Source organism: Rhea americana, unplaced genomic scaffold (genome assembly GCF_003343005.1).
Source record: "Rhea americana isolate MKP2758 unplaced genomic scaffold, rheAme1 scaffold_34, whole genome shotgun sequence".
Taxonomy (NCBI): Eukaryota; Metazoa; Chordata; class Aves; order Rheiformes; family Rheidae; genus Rhea; species Rhea americana.
In genome coordinates this window covers 1,209,336-1,228,394 of record NW_028186468.1, presented here as the reverse complement: position 1 = coordinate 1,228,394, position 19,059 = coordinate 1,209,336, and the positions used below count along the sequence as shown (strand labels likewise).

Sequence of the window (19,059 nt, the reverse complement as noted above, 5' to 3'; positions counted from 1 at the left end):
CCTTCCTTAAGAAATAGTCACCAAAATGGTGCTCCTTAAGTGTTAAGTCCCCCTAAGTGTTATCTTGAAACTGAAAATGCTTTTAAAGTACAAATGTTACTTAGTTTCATGTGCTTGAATAAGATTRTGTTTCCTTGAATTAAGTAAGAGTTACACTGAAGTCCTGGTATAGACTTTGAATTGAGTTGACGGCCTGTCCTATTAGTGGTATCTCTGTAACCATCTTGTAATGGTTATAAGTTTTACCTTGTTTTTCATTTGAAGAAGGCCTATCACAATATTCCATGGGGCTAATGTTATTTAATATTAGTAATGGAGACAATACATCTGAAAAGATCAAACTTGGTGTTAGCCTTGCAGTTATAAGCGTACGTGAAGACTTGCAACAAACCATATTCAAAACGTGTAGTTACCTTTAACTTTGGCGAGTCTTTCTCCTGGCGGTATAAGAGTTTAAAAAGGAGAGGAGGTGAGGGGGAAGCARCAGACAGGGATGTTGGAGAAACAGAGTGAGAAGTTGGTGCCTTGGCAGAATGAAATGGATGATTAGAAGAAAGGTGGAAAGAAGGATCAGACTCCCTAATGCCTTTCTAGAAAGTAGGACTGGCTTAAACATGTAAGAAAAATGGGAAGCAATTGTGTTGTAAAACTAGCTGTGAAGGACAGAAAATGCATAGTGAGGAGTCATGCAACTAACCGGAATAGTCAGAAATGTGATGCTACTTTTATTATTAGTCAGTCTACTATTCTGGGAGAAAGTCCTGCCCTCAGAAATCAACACAAGTTGCTCTTAATGGCCCTGAGTTTCTATTTTTATTGTTTTCTCTTTAGTTTCTTACTAGTCTTGTCTTCACACAACACTATAATTTTGTGCTTTTCCAGTCAAGTAAAGGCAGCGGAGGCCTGCAAGATCTTTCTAATTAACTAGTGTTATGTTCTGCCTGGAAACGTATCATTCTAACTGTTTGATTTACGTATTTGTATGCACCAAGCAAACTAATTGCCTGAACAGTCTGACTGTTGAAATAAATGCCAGACAGAAAAGATCTGTTCTAAAACTTTGCTTAGAAACCACACATACTGAGTAGCAATATCGTGGCATTTAACAGCTAGCACACATTTGGCATAGTTCAGTGTTGTGCTGTCCAAAAGAGGAACTGGGGAGCGCTTCAGGGGGAAGCATTTCTTTAACTGCCAACCATAATCTATCTAATCTGTTATTAATAGACATTCTCATAACAGATTCAATAGGAAATATATCAGCTGGTGAACTGACACATGTGAGGTGTGAACTACTGACTTTCTGTGGGAGACGCATCTCGCCCTCCCTCTGAAGGGTGCTAACAGGAGTTGCTTGCTGGGGCCTCATGCTCTGGAGGGGTGGCACATAACAGGCCAGCAAGGAAATGGTTCCCTGGCTCTTTGCATCAGAACTTCGGTAGCAGCTAACAGGGGCAGAAGGCAAGGGATCAGCAGAATTAGGACACCACAGAGCTTACAATGGTGTATGCCTCTCCTTCCCGACAGATGGAAGATTTCAGAAGGGACTGTATCTATCACTGACAATTTTTATCCAGTGCAGTAATATAAATYTGTGACTGTGCATAACACAAACATGTAAATATTAAAAAAAGAAAAAGCATAGCAAAATTATACTAAAGTATACTAGAGTAAGCTATCTGAACACAGAAGCCATGTTTTACAGAAATTAAAATACCTTATYGATATTTGGTGAAGCATATCCTTCATAATATACCAGGGTGTCTCCTCTACTTGCTATTGGGAGTTCTAGATTGTCATGTCTCARATCTTCCTCTATATAGAGACTTGGCAAATTTTCTGTTGTGTCTTGTGCTCCTCTGTAGAAATCTGATTCTTGAGGCTTTGACTGATGCCCTRTGTTAACTGACAGATTTCCTGTACCAATTTCCTCTTCATGTTCAGCAGTTGCAACTAGCACTCTGGGGATGGAGCCACCTTTATGTGGCAGAGGGATATCAGAAATGGTGCCAACATGTTCACGTTCTCTTGTAGTATCTGACAAGTCTCTAGTTACTTTGATAACTGAAGAGCCAAGTATCCCTTGCAAGTCTTTATCTGTTCTTGGTTTGGTATTGTTGCTTATATGGTTATGCGYTGTGTCATGAGATGTGTTGGCTGAAGATGAGACAGATGTAGATACAAGAAAGGGCTGAGGAAGAGCTATAGGAGAGCTGAGAGGGACCTTTGTATTTGGAATAAAATGATCGTTCTTAACTTGGTGAATGAAATTACTTGGGGGAATTGCTGTAGGTCGGGATGCTGTTAAGGCCAAAGAGCTGAGTTCTTCTACATCACAAAGAAAACTGTCTGGAAATGGTGGAGGAGATAAGGCGTGCATGCTTGAAGGTGAAAGACCAACAGTCCATGAAAACCAGTCACTAGTAGCAGCCTGGTGGAGCTTTTGATCAACATGTGACCAAGAGGAGGAATGGTATCTGGGAAGTGGGGACAGTGCTTGAGAAGGCAACTTCAAAAATAAGAAACACATGGGAATTTAAATAAATAAATAAGTATGACAGAGAACTAAGATATGAGTAGACTGTGAAATAAAAAYGCCTGCTGCTTGTAGAGTATCATTTCAGTGAGCACGAGTGTCTGAAATCATTAGTACATGAATCAGAACAGCAGAAAAGGTATTTAAAAAATTAAACTATCAGGTTCTGGCTTGGAGCTTAAATGTCAAACATCAAGACAGATCTGAATCATTATGTTCATGAGGGCAATCTGCATTTGATTTGCTAAAGTTATGTATGGCTGTCTGATAGTAAGCTTGTCACAAGTTATTAAATCACACAGTTGAAATTTATATATTTTTCCCCAAACCATTACTGTTGAGAATATCAGTATTGTCAGAAGTACACTGTGAGTGTCATTAAATATTTTTTTAAACTATAACTGGGGTGTTTCTCATTATCCTRCTGTTAATGTTTGTACTTTTTCTGAGTACATCTGAGTACATGTTTGAGAAACATCTTAAATACGTTGCATACTTTTATTATGGCAYGAATAGCTACAGAATGCATTTTTCTTTAAAAGTAACTGTATTAGTTCAAAATGACATCAACATTTGTGAAAGGTACATTCAATTCCAACTGAATTAGGTAGCCAACAATGCTTKTAAAATAGCAACAGCACAGTATACAGCAGTGTATTTTGAGTACCATTACATAATATTGATTGAAGTATCCTTCTGGTAAAAGAAATGTCCTTTTGTAAGAATGAAAGACTGGTGAATCATACGTACACAGCATCAGTAGATATCCATTGCTTCAGTAAATACTGAAATTGCATTTTGTAACTATTAATCTTCAAAATTAAAATTGAATAAAAATATTTTGATCTCATTGTTAAAATTTTCCAGAATAATTAGGTGCACATCTCTCTAGGTTTTCTGGACTGCTTTAGCCTTTAAGTATGACTCTAGAATAGGAAAATAACTTCAAAAAACTAAATTAACAGAATAGGAAGAAGTTTAGATTACTTACCTTCTACTGGAGTTTTCTAGAGGCAGATTGCTTTGTTTTAAAGTTAGACAAACCTTTGGTATAGAAAACTTTTTGTACACAAAAATGTCTGTATACAGACTGGTACAGTGCATTCTGGTAAAACAGTTAGCTTGTTATAACCAATACTCAGTGTCTTTCTCTTCATCTTTTCTCTTGAGCAAGGGCCTATAAGCTGTGTTTTTTAGGTCATAACATTAGCCAGGAAATGCTCTTGTTTTTAATTTCCCATGGCCACAAGCTGTACTAGAGTTCGAGTGAGATGTTCTGGTCCACATTCAGGAGAGCAAAGCTTGCTCTTGACATAAATTGCCGATTTATTTTTATTGCCAGSAGATAAGTGAAGCTTAGCAGATTGCTCTAGCAGCAGTAAGTGATACAACAGGTTACATGCTAGCAGCTCTCCCCCACCCCCCAACAAATAGGAAGAAGTGRTACCAGTAATTGTGGTAAACTCCAGAAAACTTACAGAACTGCTAAAGCCCTCCTASCTAGTCAGGAACAAGATATCATCTTACACGGTGTTACCATTTTTGAACACAGCTGAATTAGAAAATAAGGAGTCTGTTCAGGAACCTCAGTGGAGTGTTTTTTTGACTTACRCTAGAACCATGACTCCGTACAAGCTTCCTGTGTCACAGAGAGGGCTTTTTCCTCCCTTCCTCTTTTACAAAACAGATAYATTAGACACCCAATTATTTACAAAAGTGTCCTGCTGCTGCTGCTAAGTAATCTGAGGTGACTTTATCACCATTTAAAAAATACCCAATGTTGGAAAAAGTAGTCCAGTAACTCCTACTGTGGTGATGGCAACAGAGTATGAAMGACTAAGTGTATCTCTTCCTAGACCCAAAGATTAGGTCAAACTTGGTCACTGCTACCTCCTCTATCAAATGCCTGTAAAGCATATGAAGAAAAACCTGCAGCATATCTAGGGTCCTGCAGCCACACACTCAGGTTGCTTGATGACAGCAGTGTTAGAAAAATATTGGCCACTAAACCACTCTGGTGCTCTCACAGCTTGCACAAACTAAGGCTTTGCCCTTCAAGTGTGTTTACTGATTTTTTTGATTATTTTTTATTCTAAACAGTGATGACTTATCTAATGAAAACTCTGGACAACACTCCATATACATCTTTGGGGGTTTTCATGTTCCTCCTGATTTCACTCTTTTCCATTCAAGCTTTGGACCTTTCAACTCTTACAGGAAAATATAAATAATTTATAAAGTTAAGGAGTGACAAGGTAATGTTAACAAGCTTGTGCTTTTCACCTGAATATAACCACTTTGAAACTACATTTACGCTCAAGAAAGTTATAGAAGGTCACACACAAAACCCAATTTTAGCTGCAGGAGGCCTAATAAATAAGCCTAGGCTTTGAAATGGGGGAAAAGGCCTCTCCAAATACAGAGAAGCATCTCTGTAATGAGCACCTAAGTAGTCTCATATTCTGAATTGCCTTTAGGAACCTCTAGAKTTCTCTAACAATGATAGAGGGCCATAGCTTATAGATACCTCAGTGTGAGGATACAGATCTTGGTGATATTTCATTTCAACAGTTTTCCTAGGATGGAAATATAAGGAACTAGTACCCCTTTATGGTATATTTGGGAAAGACAGAAAAGACCTGTTCCRGCAATGATCATAAACCAGGTAATTTTTTTCTCATAAGCAGTATCTTCAAAGGCCACTGTTGTCCATAAAGGACATTTTTTCACAGTGGTCCCCAAAGCTGTAAATACATGCGGAACTTATTTCACATCTAATTTAGAAACCAGTATGCAAGTACACAAAAGTAGAAAATGGGGCAAAAGCACGCTGAAACAAATATAGATTAACAGCAGGATAAAAAGTTCACGTTACACACAAAATACACAGCTCACGCTAGAGAGAAAAACAACAAATGTAAAGAGGAAAATGTGGAAAGTTTTCCCTCTTTAATATTCAAAAGCATCAGCTGATACTGCATGAATGCTAATCACAGGTTACATGCAGAAATTTTCTTAGTTTCTGTCACTGACAAAGTAGTTAAATTTCCTGCACAGATGACTATGAAATCTCATAAATGAATGATAAATCACAATACAGGAATCCTCTTGGTAGTATTATGTAATATGATTTGTGGTGGCTATAGGAAGAAAAAGAATTCAGAAACTGCCACAGACTTTTGATGTGAAAAATTGTAACTATAAAGATCTGAATCGAAACTTGTTGACAATATGATGACATTTGCCTTGCTACTAAATGATACAACACTGTCACTGCTGTCATATCACTCCAGAGAACCTACATTACACCAAGAATCTCCTTCCAGAGTGTGAATGGCAAAGAGGAGGAAAGTTACAGTATAGAATCACTACCTGTTTTCCTTTACTTTTGAAAGGCATAGGACTAGTCTTGGCAAGCTGTGTCCCTGTGCAGACTATCTGCCCTTACCCTCTACATGCTTGTGGGACTATAAGCTTTTAGAATGAGTGTGTTATGAGAACGTTTTCACACTGGATAATGCAAATGTTGCTGAATGTAGCCTTTATGCTGAAATTCTGTCCAAGACTCCTAAATAAGTTTTGGTGTGTGGGCTGCTTTTTTTCCTGCCTAAATTTTGCTTGGTCCTACTCTCAATAATGTAATAGTTAATGAAAAGAAGAGAAAAATCTTGGCAGATTGCAAGGCAGACATTCTGCTATTAAAATACTTAAATGACAATTTAGCAAGGCAATTCTACATATTCACAAAGTAAATATAGTGCATTTAACACATAAATCATGCATTGTCATTTTAACATAAAATTACAAGTTCTTGACCCACTGCAGGGGTAATAGCAAAATAAATAAATAAAAAAACCCCGATTTGCTTACCTTAGTTGAACTTAAATGGTGTATTCTGTCACTAGAATAGCTTTGGGGTATTGGAGGATCAGGATAGTCATCAGTGCTTTTTGATGCATTCTTTTTGATGACTTCTACATAGGAAACAGGGAAGATGCCTTGTCTGTTGGTTCCTGGTATTCTACCTTCATACCAGTTTTGATCAACTCGCTTAAGAAGAATTACTCGGTCTCCCTGAAATGCATTATGAAAAGAAGTTATCAGAAGGTGAGTCAAAGTTTATTTTCTGAATAGTTTGTACTACCTTAATACATAATATTATTTTCCCTGAAGTGCTGCTTCCCACTAGTTTTGAGAATCTTCTCCATTTTCATATTCTTCCTCTCATTTATTATAACTGCACAAAGAAGTATCATTCCAACAAAAGAAGGCTAATCATGGACTGCAAGTGCTATTCTTATGTGAGAAGTTTCATGTAGTCTTCTACTCTTGAATGAGGGATTAATGCTTAAACATTTATACAGTGCATAATCAGTTTTAATTTTTGCCCAAAGTACTAGCTAACACCTGCAACTGTGCTACATAACTGCTGTATTAATTTAAATACTCATTTTTCCTTAAAAAAGTTAAAAATAAACTGTGAAATCCATGCAAGTGCTCTGTTATCAATAAACTTGATATGGAGGTGGAGAATTCAAAAGGATTTCATAGAGAATGCTGAGAGAAAGAAGTGCTTTTCCCAGTGAGTGTGCTTGACTATCAGGTATCTGCGCAGAGGTAGGTGGGCAGTGGCTCACTCACTGTTTTTAGTGCCTAGGAACTGAAATAGAAAATACCAACTTTCTATTCAAACTTTTTTCTGCAGTGAAACTTCACGAGCTCCCTCTATTTTTATAAGACATGAATCTTATCATGTGTCTTTTTGTAACAAATTCTTGATTATTATTTTTGTTTTCTCTTGGAATTATGTAATTTTGTTTCTGTAGTTGATCTGTTGAGTGCCCTAAAATAATCTTTAGTGGGACAGATGAATAGAAAACTAGTGCACATTACTTAAAAAAACTGACCTAAACTAAAAACTAGGCTGTCAATATTGTGACCACTACAATATGCATAAATAGGAATATTTAAAAAACCCCAAACCACAAACTATGCCCAATCTTTTAAATTCCAATTCCTGATCTTTTTTGGACCTCTTTGGGGTTTACCAATCTCTTATGAATGGAAAAACACACACAGACTTCAATGAGTGCTTGACCAGGCTCAAGATCAGCATCAATAAGTTGTATCCTTAGTCTTATTTCAAGAGAAAAACAAATCACAGAATAACTTCTATCAACTATTTTATTCATTAAAAGAACTTATAATTATACTTATAATTAAATATATAATAATTTAACAATAAAGCTCTATAACAATATCCTAATGTCTGACCAGCCTCAGAAGTTAAACCTTCTCATGTGCAATAGTATGTTACTGCCAAGATGTGCACAGACAAGATGCAAGAATGTTACAAAAATCAAAGGGTTAGGATGATGAAATATTTGCAAGAACTGATACACCCACAAAAATGCCTCTATTTTTTTCTGTATTAAAACCCTATCATAATAATTACAATATTATTAAAATAATTATTAGAAAAAAAGGAATGGACAACTAAAATGAAAACAGGAAAACTGAGCAGCCAGTTAACAGATCTTTGCATTTGTTACTCTAGAGCAGCCTAATTTACATGCAAAATATATTTGCAGAGAGCTATGAAAGAAAGCAAGCCAATGAGTTACATTAATAGCTTCCTACCATTATATTGATTTGTGCATATCATATTTTGAAGGCATAGTGCCTCAAAACACTGTATTTACTATAAATCAATTCTATGTAGCAGTAGACCCCATAATGGTATTTTGATAACGATAGATCTAAAACAGTACCTTTCTAAGCGATAACTCCACATTTGTGTCTGCATTGAAATTGTATTTGGCAATAGCTTCTCCAATCTCTCCAATCTGTGCAGGGGGAGGTGGCCTGGCAGGTTGTGCTTTTTCTGGGGGAGAAAGTTTCTAGAAAAAAAAAAAAAGTATTTTCCTTATTCTCATGCAGTTTGTGGTCCTTTTACCSAAATTAAGCCAAGGAATTAAAACAAAGAACAAACCTCAACATAAGAAATTGGGAATATTCCAACTCTTCCACGGTGCTCACCCTCATACCAGTTTTGATCAATTTTCCTGAGGATATAGACAGTATCTCCTTTCTTAAAGGACAGCTCTCTGTAACACATTTATTTAAATCATATGTTTACAGCGTTATATTTGAACTCCTCTGCCTGTGTAGTTTCTGAGATCTTTACAGTTCAAATCTGAAACAGAATGCAGCAACTAAACATTTGGAGAAAAAGTGCCACAGCTGTGGTGATTATACCGTATAAAATGAAATGATTCACATCATGAGGAGTCCCAGATACTCCCTGTGAGTTATGGAAGCCTGAAGTACACTGKTCTTACAAGAAAATATTACTAGTTATTATTAGAGCACTCTGGGTCTGCATGCAATTACAATGTCTTCTGGATCTCTTGTTCAGATGCCACTTTCATATCAAGCATCTGAGGGATAGTTAGTATTCTTTATGAAATAGAAAGGAACACTACTGAAGTATGTCCCATGCTTCCATGGCCTATTACTACCTTTTGCAGCAGGACAATTTTGAGTGCTTCTGCTCTGCACCTTTTTCATTGCACTCTGAACTATTCAGAAGCATGAAGAGTACAGGATTATGTTCTCACCATTTTTGAGGCTCAGAGCCTGTAACATGCTTAATGTCGGATACCAAAAAAAGGGAGGTATCCAAACGATTAAGAACATTTTTCAAATCTTGGCCAATGTCTTCTCAGTGTATCATCCATTTGATTTTTCAAGAGCTAATTGGCTGCTCTGATAATTAAAGTCCTCAGTTTTGAATCACAAAGAGCTGATGTTGTACTAGTGACAATGTTTGATCTTATCTAAAAATTTGCTAAACGCCTGAATCATCAGGAACAACAGAAGTGATAGAGTACAGGTCCTCTCCTTCGGCTCCCTCATATCCTAGCACAGTGTTTCCCTGGTTCTTTTTCGTATGGAACACCGTGGGTTGCTTTGGTATGGATACATGACACAACCTGCAGGGAGCCTTAGTATGTTAAAACTGACATATGGGAAGACGCTGAAGCACTACACTGAATTTTGATAGGAGAAGCAGCATGCTATCTACAGCAGTACATTAAGCACCGTACCCTGTGTAACATGAATACCATTAAACATGAACAAAGCGTTCTGCGGGTGACACTCAGGACCCACGATCTAGAAGGCTGAAGTTGCACAGCCACTCCTGAGCTTAAACAAATGCAATGAATGTAATCATTTAAGAAATTTAAATATGAAATATCATCTCATACTGTTTGGTAATGCAGAGGCTACTGTGACAACAAGCAGCATCTTCTGTGGCATTTGCTGTTGAAATTTAGCTAGAACAGCAGCTAGCTGAGGCAAGTGCTAGAGAGATCGTTCTTGAATTATGAATTCTTAAATGAACAAAAGTTTAGTACTTACTTAGAAGTCTGAGCTTTAAAGTCATATACAGCTCTAGCTGGCAGTTTCTGAAAAGCAGGCAAAATACATTCACATAGTATTACTATATGATAAACGAAATGTTTCAACTTTGAAAAAGGTGACTAGGATTAAAAGAAGGGGGGGGCGCATGCTTTATAATGGTTCTCACAGTAAGACTATATTTAGGYTATTAAATACGCAGCTTCTTTTTTTGAAGATTTTGGGTGTTTGAGACTTAATGTTTTAAAAGTAAGCTACCAGCTAATATTCTAATATAGACCCCTTTGCAATTTTGAGCTTTATGTTTAAGAGAACTGCAAAAGTAAAAAAAAGGAAAAAAAGATTTAGTAAATCTTTTTTTCATCTGTTTTTCAAGTTCCAACTTGAAAGTTCCATCACCAAGTATCTATAATCTCAATATTTTTTTTTCAAAAATAAAACTGTAAAACATCCCTGCCCCTCACCTGCATGGTTGAGAGCAGTTCTGCAGTACTKCAGGGCTGTAATTTCATTGGTTTCCTGTTAGATGTGCTAAACATGAATTGTGATCTGACCCAGGAGCCTCCCTCATTTAATTTCTGCCTCTGTCAGGTAACTAGCTCTGGATATTTCRGAGGAAGTGTATGTACTCATTAGCAGTATTACGTGAGGCTATCTGATGAAGTGATTTTCTTTCTCTGCAAGTACTTGTGAGGATTAGATTGCTACACTTTCCAAAATTTGCCTTTAGCAAATACTAGTGACTAGAATGAGCTGGTTACACTATTTCTGTGATAATACTTGGAATGACATAAGGCTGCACATCTTTTTATAAGAGGAATAAGAAGGGAGAACTGAAATTTTGTTTTAGCTTTCTGCCAGGACAGATGTTCTCCACAGAATTCCCTCCCATTTTGTCTTCGTCTAGCAAATTTAGCATCCTAGAACATTGCACTTTCAATAATAAAGTGCCCCAAAAGTTATTTAAGGCATCTCGTCAACTTGCATTTTTTGATACCAATAAAGTTTTCTGTTACAGGTCCCTTTCGGACACGATAGCCTAAATTTAATAGCATTTTCATGTTCTCTGTTGATGATCTTCTGGACAGAAGGGGATATTCATACCATCAACTATAGCTAAGCCATACGCTTTTTCACTCTTTCCCAAGTTTGTTTGCCCCTTTTTTCAGTTTTGCTGCTCGTGCTATGAAGGAACAATGAACCTAATTGAACACAAAATACTTGAAATGTGCAAAATATATTGAAAGTAGGGAAAAGTGTTTCTTCTCTCATCTTTTGCAATTACAGCAGTCTTGAGAATTGCTTGCAGCCTAAGTTCTATATGTATTTTCAAATTGAAACATGACTTTTGATATCACACAATTCCTTAAAAGGAATACATAACTGCTCCCAAGGCTTCTTTAACCAGTATTTTACTACTTCTACTGTATAATCTTTTTTTGAAATCAAACTCTTAATCCAATTGCAATAAAACCATCACAYTGGGATGTGAGTGGATCTGAATTCAGATACTGTAACCAGTTCTAACCTTTAACAAAAAATAAATGGCCAGAGCAAAAGCTTAGTCTAGTATATGAATTGCTAGATATAAAGAGAGTTTAAGCTTATACAGTACTCCCTTGCTCGTCCTCAACTGTTAAATTACAAGATCAATTAAAATAAGGTGCTCYGGTAACCTTACTATTATTTTCTATAATCTTATCGAAGTCAATGGAAAATCTTAATTAATCGTCTATAGATGCTAGTTAGCATAAACGTAATTAGTTTATGATTGAATACAGTCCCTGAAACCTGTTTGGAGAGTGTTTTGAGTTCTAGATCTAGAACCATTCTTTGGAAACTGAATAATATAACGCGTTTTTTGCCCAGGGTGATATTTTGTGTTATTTTCTGTTGTTTGTGCTCTTTATATTAGAAGTCATGTGACTGATTCCATTTATTCCTCCAAATCATTAATATAAGCAATCAGTATATAATTACAATCACCAAAATTATTACAGAAATTAGAGATTGCTCTTAGGATAATAGTGTTCTTGTTTTTTAAAACATAASTAATTGCGAAATACAAATATTCTCTGTGTTAGTCCTGAGGCAGCTGCTTGCATAAACTGGTTTTCACAAGGGATTTTTCCCAGTCACACCTGCTATTCTTTTCTGTCCCAAATACCCACTTCAGTCAACTCTGACAGAGCCTGTCAATGACGAGTGAACTACTGTTCTAATCCATTTAAACATCAGTAGAAAATGCAGCTTTTCTTACAAAGCTTGATATTCTTTTACTTTTTTTAGTTATCAATCTCCTAAAGAAAAAAGGATGCTGTCTAATGATATGATTATGTTTAAATGTTCCTTTGATCTGCATCATTACAATGTTTGATAACCAAAGCAAATTTTGTCTTGAAAAATGTTAGTTTTCCATATTTCCACATTTGTTGCTGCGGTATTTTTCTTGTTTAACTACCTCTCTGTCTGTAGTTCCTCTTCTCTCCCTTGGAATACATCGTCCCACATCAGTGAAAGCAGAATAGCTTCCAGGAGATTCCTGGTCTACTGAAAATAGAACATCATTATATGAATCTCTGGTGAATTAAGCAGAAACAGTTCAAATCTTTGATACTGCTTGGTTTTATTTAATGGGATCTACAAAAATAAATAGAAATGAAGAGATCTTGAATCTATTATTACGCTTTTAGTAGAAAGAAAAGCATATGACATGATGGCTAAAGTGCACCCTTAAAAAAAAAAAACTGACTCTCAAGCAAAGGCCTTCCTCTGATCCATAGCAGAGGAATGTATAATAGAGGACCAGGAGGGCAAAATTAGGCCTTATTGTACTAAGGAGCACAGAGCACATGCCTGCTGGACTAAATGGAGGACGTGACAGCAGTACAGAGATTTCATCAGATTGCAATAACCTTCTCCTGAATGCCACCAATATAAACAGATAATTTCATGCATGAAACATGATTAAAGCATGCTTTAATGAGAAGATAGTGAATAATTTGTTTCCCTCCTGTGTTAGGCAGCACATAAAAAAACAACTGTTTTAAGAGATGGAGAATAAATTATTACTGACCAATCTATGTGGCAGATTTTCTCTAAAGCTCAGTTCACCAATGTTTATTACAGGATGGTATATTATAGGATTGTGAATACATCTTTTCATATATTTAATAAAAATAAAATCAAAATCTTGCAGTCTCTATAGTTCTGCAAGTTTCCAACGTGAAATGAAAGTATAAAGGAATTATTTCAGACCAGAAGATAAAATGAATCTCCTTTTTACTCCTGAGATTTACTCACTATTGTATTCTCCTAGTACCACAACTACTACTAGTACCAGCTACTAGGGGAGGCATCTTTCTGATGTTTGCCTCCCTTGGACTTCATTCACATAATCTGTTTCTACCAAACCTACAGATTTCTAAAGAAGTACAAGTGGAAAAATAGAACTCAAAGCATCTAATCCATTATGCTGGGGTCTTACAGAAGAATGAGATTTAAATGCTCACTAGTGGACCATTTGCTAAGCCACATGGACTTGAGGCTATTGATAAATTCAGTGGAGGAAAAATGAGGTAATTAGGTTATATATGTTGTTGGTCACAAGCATGTCAACCTCAGCAAGGGTGTCTGGGCCCCATTCTGGACAGCTTTCTTGATATGACATGTTTTTTTGAATGATGATCTATGCTAACTGCACAAAAGATCAGAGAGAATGCCTCCAAACACTGCACCTATTAATTTTTAATTTAAAATGCCAGCAGAAAGATGTGGGTGGCAAGACAGTGAAAAGCAGCTTTAGGAAGAACATAGTTTCCTTTAATTTCTGTACAGCTCCTTATGCCATCAATGTTTGTTAGTTGCTTTCAGTACTTCTGCTTATAGAATTCAATGGAATATTCTGATATACTGATTCTAGACACTATGGATATGAATGTAGACAATGTATATCACCTCCCTTATACCAGGCTCCTTCATTGTTACATGGCTACCAGGAAACCAAGCTTACTCTGAACTGTCATTTCCTTATTTTTTGGGACTGAAAATTAATTTGCTTTAAGCAACTGTGATACTTGACCAGCAGAGTTTTTGGTGTCGGATTATACAAAGAAACCACAGGAAATTTTCACTAGGAGACAATATTCACTGTCCCTGGTTCCCCTACCTTTGTATGCACGTGTGAAAACTGGAGAAGAAAAGAGCAGTTTGCCTAAGAGCACCTGCTGCTACAGTCCTAACCTGTAGTGCTATGTACCTTCCCAAGCAATAGCAGATTTACTGTAACTATTTCTGATCTAAAAAAAGAGGAGGTATGGAAAGGATAGTCAAATTTTGCTCATTTATGTCCCTGTATGCACAGAGTATTCCCCAACACCTTTGATTCTGTCATGTAGTACTTATAAGGGCTAATCATGATCATGCCTCAAGTCTAATTCAATTTTGAATTCCATTTTATAATTGTTTTTAACTAAATTCTCTAACTATGTATATTTTAACTAGTTAAGAAAAGGTGGTGACTGCTTCAATTCTAATTTGTCTTGAAATACATATTTACTAGTATGGCACTGGCAAAAATTACAGAAAAAGATGTGAGATTAAAGATAAATTAGATGGGTATGGATTATTATGCTGCAGAATCAATATAATAAAGACATTCTTTCTTGCATCCAGTTATGACTTCAAGAATAGCTTTGTAACACCATCGAATCCCTCAAAGACGCTCTGTTATAGACAACTGTATGTTTGGAAGCAGAATTCTTTAACATAGAAGTCTTACCATTATTAAAAATAAAAAAGTGATACAGACTCTCCAAAGATATTCACCTGTCTGAATCACCTAGTGGATACCTCTGTGCACACATGCTGTGACACTAGTTTGTTTTTAACAATTCAAGGTTAACTTTAAAGACAGTTTAAACTCAAGTAATTTTCTTTCGTTTTTCTTGGGAAAAATCAGCAGAGCAGTGAGCACTTCAGAGTAGTAACTTTAAAATCAGATCACTGTCAAGACAGACTTTTTAGAAGTTATACTCACCCTGACAGTATCCTTCAAGATTTGATTATTGAGGACTTCCCTTTCAAAAGGATAAGATATTTCTCAAAACTTCATAGATATATTAAAATTCTATGCAAGAACTAGTTTTGCTGCCACAGAAATTGGAAATTGTACTGTTTGAGCAGGGAAATGGAATCTTCCTCAAATAACTTAAGTCTATTCACAAAAAGTTATAAGCGTAGTGGAGTTAGCATATTTTTATGAAAAAATGGAATCAAATTTCTACGCAACTGGCAGAATTAAGAGCATTTTTATCAGTTGTATATGACTATCATACAGTACAAATCTGTTTGATGCAGATTTTTTTAAATAATGAAGGGCTTCCTTCATATGGTTTTCCTCTTTGACCAGCATCTCATAATGCATTCATCTACTTTCTGTAAGGTTTTTTTCTTGGGAAAAAAAAAAAAAACTTATCTTTAAGAGCCAGCTATAGGAATTAAGCCTCCTTGCTTAATTTAATGTCACCGTTTTAATTTACAGTACTAATAATCTGTGTATTAGTTGGAATACACTGTTTTTCCATCCAGATTACTGCATTTTGTGAATAGACAGCAAATTTATCCATCTTAATCACAGATGTAAAAATGACATCTTTTCTTCATTAAGGTTTTTGTGGGATGAATGCTTATTATAGACCACACACAAAAAAAAAAAAAAAAAAAAAAAGAAATGAGAAAGGGTGGGAAATGAAAGGAAAAAGGTTGGATAAGTCAATCACAAAGACAGGGGAAGAAAGTTAATCCACCTTGGAAACACAGTGCACTATCATTGTCTGGGTTGTTGTTGTTAGTTGTGTCCAGGTCTTGAAAAGAGGCACTAAGAGGGAATCTTCCACAATCATTCTGGTACAGTGGGCAATGAATAGCACCATCTTGAKGCGGAGGATGAAAAGGCTGGTGCATGGGGCTATTTTTCAGAGCTGTAAGAGATGAATTCCTTTCTGGAATGTCTGGGAGCAGCTCAGTAATCAGTCTGTGTAAGATACTGTTGTCAGGCAAACTTCCCCTTCTTTTTTCAGCTTTAATTTGGTCACAGATGTCTTTAAGCGCAGAATCTAGTGCTTCAAATACAGATGACTTACATTTCGTCTTTTCAGGTTTTTTTTTAGGAGCTGCACTTTTTTTCCTCCGGAAAGGCACTGGACTGACTAGGAATGCTATCTTAGAGAGGCCAGATTCTGCTTCTTGTCTCCTAGGATCTTCAGTGGTTTCTTGTTTAGCCCTTTCATGTTTCAGCATGGTGGTGAACCGGGTGTAGGAGGCCGGGCATCGCCCTTTGCAGGAGCTAATGAGATGCCGGTGGTGGTGGTGGTGGTGATGATGGTGGTGGTGATGGCCCGATCCATAGAAGCTTTCAGATGAGGTGAAGGAGAAGTGGTCAAAGTCACTTTCACTACAAAACGATGAACCCTCTATCTGGATAAAGTCACTGAGGTCAGAAACCACTCCATCTTGATCACTGTCTGAAAAATCCATATGTGATCGCTGTGGCTCATCACTGGTCACTTCAATATGAATTGGCACCAGAGTTTTTGACTTGCAGTTTCGTTGTACCTGAGAGGGATGTCTAACTTGATTTTCTTCCTCCAGCAGGGATTCTATAGAAAATCGCCGCTTTGGACATAAGCCATTTTTAGGAGGCTCTAGWGTAACAGTTGACAACATTTCATCACCCAGATTCGGCATTGATTTTGACTTCTGAATTAATTTTTCAAATTCAGATATCCTGGTTGGCACCATATCTCTAGGCACCTCTTCAGTAGAAGATTCTCTCCAGCCTTGAAGAATACCTTTATGCTGTTCTTTTTCATACTGTAATATTCTGGACTTCACAGAACAAATCACCTCAGAATTCATCAAGTCCTTGCGATTGATGCGGTGCATCTTTTTATACATTTTTAGGAAACCCGGAGCATCATGTGCGGATCTGTGACGAACTCTTGACCTACTATTACCACGGCCCTCCGGAACATACGGGGAGGCCCAGTTTATTGAGCAAGTGTCTCTGGAGTCCTCCTCACATAAAAGAGAGCCCATGCTTTCAGACTTRTTCTGTGCATCAGGAAAGCTATCACGGTCATCTGTTAACAGATCGTCACAGCTGCGAGATTTTCTCTTGGGAGAAGCAGTTTCTTCTGTGCTGCTCCAGACTTCGGCATTTTGACGAGTCATTTGCCAGCCATTCTTGTAGCTGGCTGCCCTTCTCGAATCACTTGGAACAGCTAAATGTTGTCTGTAAGTGCTACAGTAATCTAATTCATTTGAGGTGTTGTGGTTGTGCACTGAATAACTGAAAAGGGATGGATATACTTTGCTAATATCCCCACCTTTATAATCCATAGAGCAGCATGGTAAAAAAGAGACATTGCCAGAAATTAAAAGGTTCAGAGAGTTGGAAATAATAACAGTAAATATTAGAAAGACTAGAAAAGAAGAGTTAATAATCAAGCTATTTAAATTTTCCAGCTTTAAAAATGTACTCATGATAATTTGAACATCAGAAAGAACTCATTATAGGCTATGCAGATGTTAAATCAGTAAAAAAACGAAAAAAGTTCATAAGGAAACAAYTATTGATTTTGAAGCAATTCAAAAGACAATCAAAGTTGCTAAGATTTRGAGATGAAGCCAAATCACGGAGCTGGACCTCAGTACATCATTTTGAGATAAATTAAAATTGGAGAGAGACTGAAGTTTGTATCAAGACCATTTCTGGAGAAATAACTATGATTTATTATGTCTGCATAGAACTTAGTTCTTTGGAGCTTAATTCAGAGATACAAGTATATRCTAATTATAGAAAATATCAAAAATAGACAAAAATATATACAACTTTGCTTGATAAAATGTTTAAATYGAATTGAAACATGAGCATTAGGGAATTATTTCCAAGTAAAATTTAAAATGTGTSTCAAATATTGATCTTTAGACTTGTGCACTTATAAAGAAGCTGTTCAGAATTTTTGAGGTGAATAATGTTCAGACAGTTTGCAGCAATCACACATTCAATTAAAGATAAATCTTTAAATATGATCAAACAGGAAATTTCTCCCAGCTGTTGATATGCAGCAGGAATATACATTTGGAACAACAAAGGTGCTAGGAAAGCACATTAGAACACTATAAACCATCCTACATTTCTCTTAAAATACATTTTTGTTAGTTTCTATAGTTTCCTCCAGAAAGCCTACCAAAGTCCCAGATATACTTGCTTATCTTTTTTGTAAAGCTTGCCATGAGTTTTTGCTGGAACTTGTCATACTCTCTACTTAGTACAGCAATTCAATCATTCTTTTCATTGTGTTTTAGTTTCTAGATTTTTAGATTTTTAAAGATTTTTAAGATTTTAAAAGATTTTTTGATTTTTTGTTTTAGATTCTAGATCTTTTAGATCTACATTTTTTTGTTGCAGACCAATCACTAATTCAATTCAGTATTGATCAGTACCTAAAAAAMCCCAAACATAATGTGTTTCTTGTTTAAAAGAATGATTAATTCCAAGAAACAGTATCATTCCAGTAGGTATCATTATGTTATGAGAGAATGGAGTGATACAGCTAGGTTGTCCCTCCAAAGTTAATTAGCTGTCATAGATGTTGTTAATGGAAGGACCTCTCAAACACAGGGAAGTTTAAGTCATGGTTAGTGCTCCTTACCAGTGGCGTACTCAAAGGTTAGTGTAGGTAAATATAGTATACCAACTTTTCCCTACCTTGCCTGGCTCACCAAATAGATGAGTTTACCCACTTTTTAAAATACCACTAAATTACTGGGTTTAAAATACATTTGTTTCTCCATCACTTCACTCTTAATATTCCTCATCTTTTTCTTTTGATACATTCTGTTACAGCCTAAATATTAAGATTCTTTGAGAAGGGATTGTCYTTTACAAAGGTTAAGACAGTCCCTAATACAGCTGTAGGCTGACCAGGAAGTGTAGCTACAAAATACAGCGAGTAAATGAATAATAATAAATTAAAGGTAAGGAGAGCTATTACAATAGGTATTACTCTGTATATTGCTTCTACCATGTATTT

General features: G+C 36.2%; 1 protein-coding gene across 1 annotated transcript in view; it reads right to left on the bottom strand.

The window, feature by feature from the left end:
• The window catches only part of SORBS2 (sorbin and SH3 domain containing 2), a 79,353-nt gene that overhangs the window by 11,373 nt on the left and 48,921 nt on the right, over nt 1-19,059 (bottom strand). The window contains exons 17-24 of the mRNA XM_085311306.1: nt 15,769-17,349; nt 12,423-12,511; nt 9,962-10,008; nt 8,529-8,643; nt 8,308-8,436; nt 6,407-6,610; nt 1,718-2,509; nt 414-524 (exon numbers count right to left, since the gene is read on the bottom strand). Coding sequence (XP_085167432.1) covers nt 414-524; nt 1,718-2,509; nt 6,407-6,610; nt 8,308-8,436; nt 8,529-8,643; nt 9,962-10,008; nt 12,423-12,511; nt 15,769-17,349 — 3,068 coding nt within the window. The remainder of the gene's footprint in view (nt 1-413; nt 525-1,717; nt 2,510-6,406; nt 6,611-8,307; nt 8,437-8,528; nt 8,644-9,961; nt 10,009-12,422; nt 12,512-15,768; nt 17,350-19,059) is intronic.